Source organism: Electrona antarctica, assembly GCF_951216825.1.
Source record: "Electrona antarctica genome assembly, chromosome: 14".
Taxonomy (NCBI): domain Eukaryota; kingdom Metazoa; phylum Chordata; class Actinopteri; order Myctophiformes; family Myctophidae; genus Electrona; species Electrona antarctica.
In genome coordinates, this window is record NC_136795.1 from 25,249,104 (window position 1) to 25,256,851 (window position 7,748).

A 7,748-nucleotide genomic window follows, 5' to 3' on the forward strand; every position below is an offset into this window, starting at 1 on the left:
GGTTACGAAAACATGTCACTCGGGTGCTGTGGGAGCCTCACCCCTGCCCAACTATAATGCTATTAACGCACCAGTAGCTTTATGTGACATTCATTCACCCAGTTCATCTGATCTACAAGACTGAGCAGGCTTAGACTTAGCGGGAGCAACAGAGAGAGACGACGCTCTCGTCTGCCAGGGATAGATTATTTTAATCTGATTAATGTGGCCGCCTTGGAACGACGTCGTTTAGCTGAGTGTCCATGTGAGCAGTTTGCTGAATGTCTGCTGATGACGTGCAGACCAATGTCAAATCTGTGTACGCACAGTCAAATAAATCTCTCTGTTGATTCAAGTCCAGGCACCTCACATAATACTTCCCCTTTCACTCTGCCCAGTTCTACCATGTATGCCCAGTATCTGATGACAATGTGACAATATCAATTTCGTGACATTGTGACATTGTCATTGTGACATTTCACACCAACTCCATCTTAAACACTAGCCGATAATCGGGCATTTTTGACGCTCGGGGGGTGCCCGACCGCTCAAAGCGCGATCGGCCCGATCAACATCAAGAATGTTTGATATTTGCTCTGCCCCGCTCCGATTATCCTGTAGTGTGTGGTGCTATCAGATTACAGATTGAAAAAAATCGGCTAGTGTAAGGCCACCTTTAGAGAGAGATGCTCCTGTGTCTCCAATTTATATTGGTTGAGCCACGGTCAGATTATTTATGAATCTGATAATCTGTCATGACGATAAAGCCTATTCTCTAGTTTTTAGACAATGTTGTAATTTGATTAGAAAACAACAACACAATTATTTTACAAATGTTGCTTAATGTTGTTGAGCCAACAACAGCCTGCTGCTTCATGCAAATGGAGACTATCTGGACCATGAATTGCTGCTGGGCGTCGGTACCTCAAATTATTGGTCTGCGTTCTGCAGCCTGCCTTCAACCTGTCAGTCTAATTTATAACAGTGTCATTATCATTACACAGCACTGCTCCCTCCACATGCTCACATATCACAGCAACATGCTGAGTTCATCTAAAGCTGCAATCTGCTAATTATTTTAGTGCACGAAATATCATTTTAATGAATCTGTATTGTATTGACATACTGTATGTTTCTGATCTATGTGCGAAATAAAATGAAATGTTAATACAATATACAGTATTATATAACTAGAAGATCTGCAGTGGTTGGAGGTGGTCCCCAAGGATGGGACGATATGAAAATTGCGATAATACGATAACTGTGTCAAAGATAATGGTGATTAATGATATTATCACGATAATAAAAATATGCTTAAAACTTAAAATGGCACTTTTGTTAACACCTTGCTTGCCCGGACCTATTTAATCCATGTGCCCATCATTTATAGCGCCCGGACCACTTTTACCGGCACACCGGAAGTTGGTGTGCATGTCTGTGTAGCAACTAACAATAGCCACACCACTCTAGAGTCGATCGACAACAACGGGAGGTAAGAATAAATCGCGACTAGCGACTGGACCGTGAAGCCCCGTCTAACACAGGATCTTTTTTCATAATTAGACGGGATGATTTAGATCGGGAGTTATAATCGTTTTAAGATTTTCGTTTTCGTCAGCTAAACAGGCAGGGAACATTTTCGATGACGTGTCACTGTTTGACACGTGATCGGATTGGGCAACAAGCGCTCCTAGGCTGTGGAGCGAAGCGATCGGTTTTGATATCATTAATCTCCGTCCTATTTATCAATCTCCGGCTTTGTCACTTGACCATGACCTTGAACTTGACGGAGATCTCCGCCCCGGGCCTCCATGGTGTTAACCACTTGACCACCCAGCTTCCCTATTCTGGGTGGGAAAATTTGCCAGAAATAAACGATCTACAAGCTCACAATGCGTATTTTTGGCGAATTGATTTGTGTTTAGAGTGAAATAGGAGTGTAGCAAATGTGATTGTTACAGTTCCGTTTTAGTATAGTATAGAGTGGTACTGAATTTGCAGCTCAACAATTCCTCCTAGGGTATGATGGAGGATTTATCACGATATTATCGTCTCATCCCTAGTGTCCCTAGTACTTTTCCACCCATTGATTAATTTAGAGACCCTGGTATCGGGTAGGACACCCGCTGATTGACAGGTAGTACGGCATGAAGCTCATAAGAACAATAAATATCTCCCCAGACACACCAGAGTACCCTCTTGAAAATGAGCCGTAGATATTCGGTTACCCATGTGGGAGACCCGGGTTTGAAATCGTAGCACATAAATTATTATAGCTGTAATTCTTCTTCCTTTGGGTCCATGTTTACACTCTCAAGAGTTAAGTTATCACTGAGGTATCATTGCTAATGGTTACACAGTCAAGAAGTAAATTAACAATGAGGATTTGTACTATGTTTAAACTCTGAGTTAAATTAATTAACTCTAAGGATTTTACTGTGCACACTGCACAGCCATGACTTACAGACTGGTGTCCTCCACCTCGCTTCTTCGTCAGCTGAGGGGACCCATATTCCCGAGACACTTGCTTCCGGACCTCCGCAGCAACCGTCCTATGGGACATGGAGATTAAGATACTTTATTATGCAATCAAAAGGAAAGGACATGATTGAATGCTGAGTTTAAGTGGATACCATCTCCTATGTGATGCTCAAGGTTTTGAGGTCAAATTAAACCCATTTCACTGCACACGTTCTAGGCATGCGTACCTTGAATAATACCCATGTATTCTCCTCTAAAACCAGGATCCAAAAAATAAAATCACTGCCAACAACATTGTTGGCTTAAGTGCAGTATTATTATGATGCACACGTACTCCCTCCCTTCCAGCACATTCATCAGCAGTAGTGCCTATTACAACTAAGTCCAACATCTAAAAACTTGATTGCTTTGCACAGCAGTACATATACGGCCGTTAACTCCAGATGCTGAGCTTGCACCTCCTCGCTTCAGAGCTATGATGTCTTATGAAATGTGGGATGGCTTGGTTTCAGGTTTCATCTTCCGAATCCTCTTAGCCAGGCTTCAACAGCAGTGGTGCTGAAGTCATTGTGAATGAGAGTCAAGTGTAGGACTTTAATGAGTCCCTCTTAACGGTCCAATTCCACTTAACAGATTCCTATAGGAGGTTCTAAATGGACCCTTACAGGTCTGTAACTCTGAGAGTGTACAAATGGAAATCAAATGGACCCTCACGGATCCATTTGTACACTTTCAGAGTTATATGGTGGTCGTGGTCCTTGAAATAAAAACATATAAATGTGATGGAACCGATTTCGGTTCCTTGACATTGGATACGGTTTGTACGGTTCTGGATTCCAACCATATCTCTCCGAGGTGGCGGGTCGGCTGTAGTGACTAGTGAGAGCCAGAACTCTTTCCATGGCCTTTATGGACCAGTGGCAAATGACCGGCTTGCCGCTTAGAGGGGGACAAAGCAAAACAAACCCCCCAAGGCCCCAACCCTCTTACAGAGACAGCTTGCAGCTGCTCCTCTAGAAAACACTAAATGGCTGACCCTCATGCATGCACATAATACAGCTGCAAGGCCTTCAAACGTTCCCATGTCACGATCATCATAGAAAAGACCCTACTGCCTACTGATTCCATACATACACATACACCATGGTTGCAAAAGAGTGCTAAAATGTGCACCATGATTTGTTAATACAATCTGATATCATACATCTAATCTCTAATACAGAGTTTAGCTATTTAGCCCTGCTAGAGGGGCACTCACCAATTATGTGACGTACTGCCTGCCATTACTACTTGGTCCCAAGCAACACAATGATCTAAAAGAAATCGCACCTGTGTGATCTGAGCGGTGCAACTATACACGTACCATTAGCGCTCCTCCCTGGCCTCTGTCTGTCTGTCTGTCTGTCTGTCTGTCTGTGTGCACACACGTGACGCGACGCCTGCTCAACACTGCCTTCCAGCAGTATTGGTGAGGTGTTGCAGCTGTCCGTGCTCAATTTACAATTTAGGCATTTAGCAGACGCTCTTAAACCAGAGCGATTTACATTAAGCAAGAACAAAAAACATGGCAATACATCATATACATAAAAAAGTAGTTATCATGAATCATACGTAAGCTAAGAACGTAACAGTGGAATATCTATATAATGAAACTATGCATACACTGTATACTACTACTATGTCTACGTAACATGCTATCTAAGTCTACATAAAATGCTATCTAGTGCTCAGACATACAGACATACACACAGAGACAGACAGACATACTGTACATACATACTGTACATACATTACACACATAGCTGCGTAATAGAGTGGTTAGGCACCGCTCAAAAACTACTGGCTGAGTTGCTATGGAATTTGCTGTGCCTCTTGCTGCTCCCAAGAGGATTGAACCCTACTGATATTGTTGACAGACACTATGACATTTCCTCTAGCACCATATGTTGGCCAAATGTTCCACATCTTGCATACAATACAGATATTTCAAAATCTAATGGTTGGATTGCAGGATGACCCCCCAACTTATGTTGGTGACCCCAATTCCTTTCTTTTAGTGCCTCCTTTACATTGAATATATCCCTGTCCCCAAAATTCTGCCTCTAATGCTGGATCTGCCTCTAATAATTATTTTTTTACGTGCACCATTATAGTGAGAGCGTGAGGCTCCAACAATGACGATGTCAGACGATTTAATTTAAACCACTTTGGTCTGACTGTATGTATGCAAGGAGCAACACAGCCTCTACGGGCTGGAATTTTAGACTTGGTCTTGTTACCTTCCCGATGAGGACATAAGTTGATTTGATTCACATTTATATTAGAGGCTTTTTACAGGCCTTTATCAATAGTGACAGTGTAGACAGGAAATAGGGAGAGAGCAGGGGAGTGACATGCAGCAAAATTGGTCCGCCCCACCTGGGAGTCGAACCGGGGTCAGGCATTAGAACCTAAGTGGTACGCGGCTAACCATTGGACAATCAAGTGCCCCGATATTAGAGTTTTTTAAACTACGAGCTCACATTATCTTCTCACCTATCTTCCAATTTCAAAACAAAGATAAGGAAACTGGCATTTCTGTAGCTCCATACAACTCCCATTAAAACAGGAAAAATTTGCGCTTTCGACTCCAAGGGCAATAGCTGAACACCCCTACACACCCTTTCCTGCATCCTGGACTGAACAATGGACTGTGTCGTCCATTGAGGACTGGACAGGGTCAGGGAGGTATGAGGGAATGTGGCATGATGAGACTGCATAAGAAGTTGCAAAATAGATGTTGAACTTGTCAAGGCCGACCGTTCAGCTAAGCTGAGCATCAAGTTAGTTTGATGAATAGTAGTGAATACCTATGGCATAGCCAGGACATGACTGGTAGCAACGATGTATTGTCCGTCAGAGGCTCTGACCATCCATCCGCTCAGAGCACAACAACAACACCAGCACGAAATTGTGTAAACTTGCATGAAACTGTTATATGGCTTTATGGCTTATGATGAAGATGAAGCCTAGACGACTGTTGTTTACATAGCCTATTTATTACAGACACTAGAAACTTGACCCTCCTCACACTGTGACTGGAATAATGAACAGTCACTTACATGATAGTGACAAAAACACGTGTTAACTAACTGTTCTGAGTTCTGACCAAATTCTGAGAAGCAGATTCTTACTGAAAAATGGTAAGAGATGTAACCTTACATCATCATGTGTTAAGTAATAAGTAGAGTTTGTGTCAAGCTGAGCATCATCTCCCACAGGTGTCTAGATAGATAGTGACAAATATCAACACATTTCTGGCACATTGTAAGTGACATGAAAACATTCAACATGTTTCATTGTTTCTTGCTTTGTATAATTTTAAAATGTGTCTTCAATTTGAGTATGTGCACTGTCTTCTATGTCTGACGAAGTCTCGTGTTTGTCTATGTGCAAAAAAAACTCAAAATAAATTATAAAAAAAGAACATTCAATGTTTCCACGTCACTTAAACTGGCAATGTGTCAGGAAATGTGCCAGTCAAGGGGGCATCATTCATTGAGCTTCCTAATAGAAGCATGGTTGTACATTTTGTTTTTACAACCTGAAATCTGATCAGAAATTCAGAATGGAACAACCTGCTTTACAGGCTTCATCTCTATACGTATTGCAGTGGCCTTTCTAGACATCATCATCATCATCACCACCACCATTCTGGTCAGACGTTGGCCCACACACACACACACACACACACACACACCAGCAGGGCGTACAGCATCGTATTGTTCGTGTGATTTAATCGGTGCAAGAATGTTGGGACCCATTGCCACTTGTTATGGTGTTTAGGACACACGATTAGATTAGACCGAGCAATCGGCAGTCTGACACATTGGGAATTAGCCTCATGTTTTCACAATGGACGATACCATGGCAATAGTTGGATTTAAAAAGGCAAGATATTCAGGGATGACGGCCATTCTAAAAGCAATTTAACCTTTTCTAATTTATTTCGATAGTTACCCTACAGGGTTTCCCGGCTAATACATTATTAATAAAGGAGGAAAAAACTAAATACTAGCACAGGCTACCCGGTTCCGTCAGTCCACTCCAGCGCGTCACGCAAAAAACTATCGGCGCCTTAAAAAATATATATACACCACTTCTATTATACAAAAGATATGTCTCACCGGTTAATTTTGTGCGCAAACGCTCTCCTTTCGCTCGCTGTAGATGTCATTTTGTGTCTCCATGTAAAGGCGTCTTCTCTTCGAACTCCACAATTTCAAAAGTGTAAACTCCTCCAGTAGTCAGTCCTGTGGTTGTGGTGCGTTCACTGTCTGTGTTGCCAGATTGTGTGAGAGAAATAAGCAACCAGGTCTATGAAAACAAGCCCAAAAGAAGCCTGACTAGCCGGCCATTTGAAAATAGAGGATCGTAGAGCTTGTAGATCTGCTATTTTAAAACATCCCTCGCACAAAACAATTCTAGGTGTAGGGTCCGTAGTTGTGAACTTGTGACAAATACATGAATCTGGAGGTCCTTGACATGAAATAAAATGTGTGAGAATCACTTCACTGGTTTAAACGACATTAGGAAGTAAGAACAACATTAAGAAACAAGCCCAAATAAGCAACTACACTAGGAATAAGCCCCAAAAAACGAAACCCACAACTACCACTTCTCTCTTGCCTACTAGTTCCCGGTCTGGGACCCATGACCCATCTCTTCCCAACCCATTTTGAGAGTCTAAACTGGCTCCGGGTAGAAGACAGAGTTAAGCAATTGAAAATGGGTTTGACATTCAAAATTGTAAATACAGCCTCATATCAGTACCTGCATACCTGACTAACTAACTACCTCAAAAAAGTGAGTGACACCCACAGCCATGCACAATAATAGAGGGAGTGGAAACAATAATCCGGTACCACGCACTTTCAAAACAAATAGGCTATGGGTAAATTCTCCTTCCTCAAAAACTGCAGATCACTTACATCTTTATTTAAAACAGGCCCAAGGGAGAGGAAATGATCCTTATACTTTTTCCTGAAATGATTTTGATTTTGTTGTTGTTACTAATGTTATTATTCATGTCAAGTCTATGAAATGAAATGAAATGAAATCTATATTTACCCAGGGTATCTGGGCTAAGCTCAAGAACTTGTTTCCAGCCAGGCCCTGCTCATAGAACACATTTCATCGTAGTGGTTGATGCCTTGTTCAAGGGCATTTCAGCGGTGGTAATTTTAACGTGTCGGACGGCTGGTTCGAACTGGGAATCTTCCGGTATCTAGACCGCGCCGCTATCCGTT

At 42.2% G+C, this 7,748-nt stretch overlaps 1 protein-coding gene across 3 annotated transcripts in view; it reads right to left on the minus strand.

Moving 5' to 3' along the window:
- Window positions 1–6,773, minus strand: part of dock6 (dedicator of cytokinesis 6) — a 62,858-nt gene extending 56,085 nt beyond the window's left edge. For all 3 annotated transcript variants that reach the window (XM_079519398.1, XM_079519397.1, XM_079519396.1), the window contains exons 1-2: window positions 6,627–6,773; window positions 2,444–2,531 (exon numbers count right to left, since the gene is read on the minus strand). In XM_079519398.1, coding sequence (XP_079375524.1) covers window positions 2,444–2,531; window positions 6,627–6,676 — 138 coding nt within the window. In that variant the 5' untranslated portion in view covers window positions 6,677–6,773. The remainder of the gene's footprint in view (window positions 1–2,443; window positions 2,532–6,626) is intronic.
- Between the last annotated feature and the right edge of the window lie 975 nt (window positions 6,774–7,748).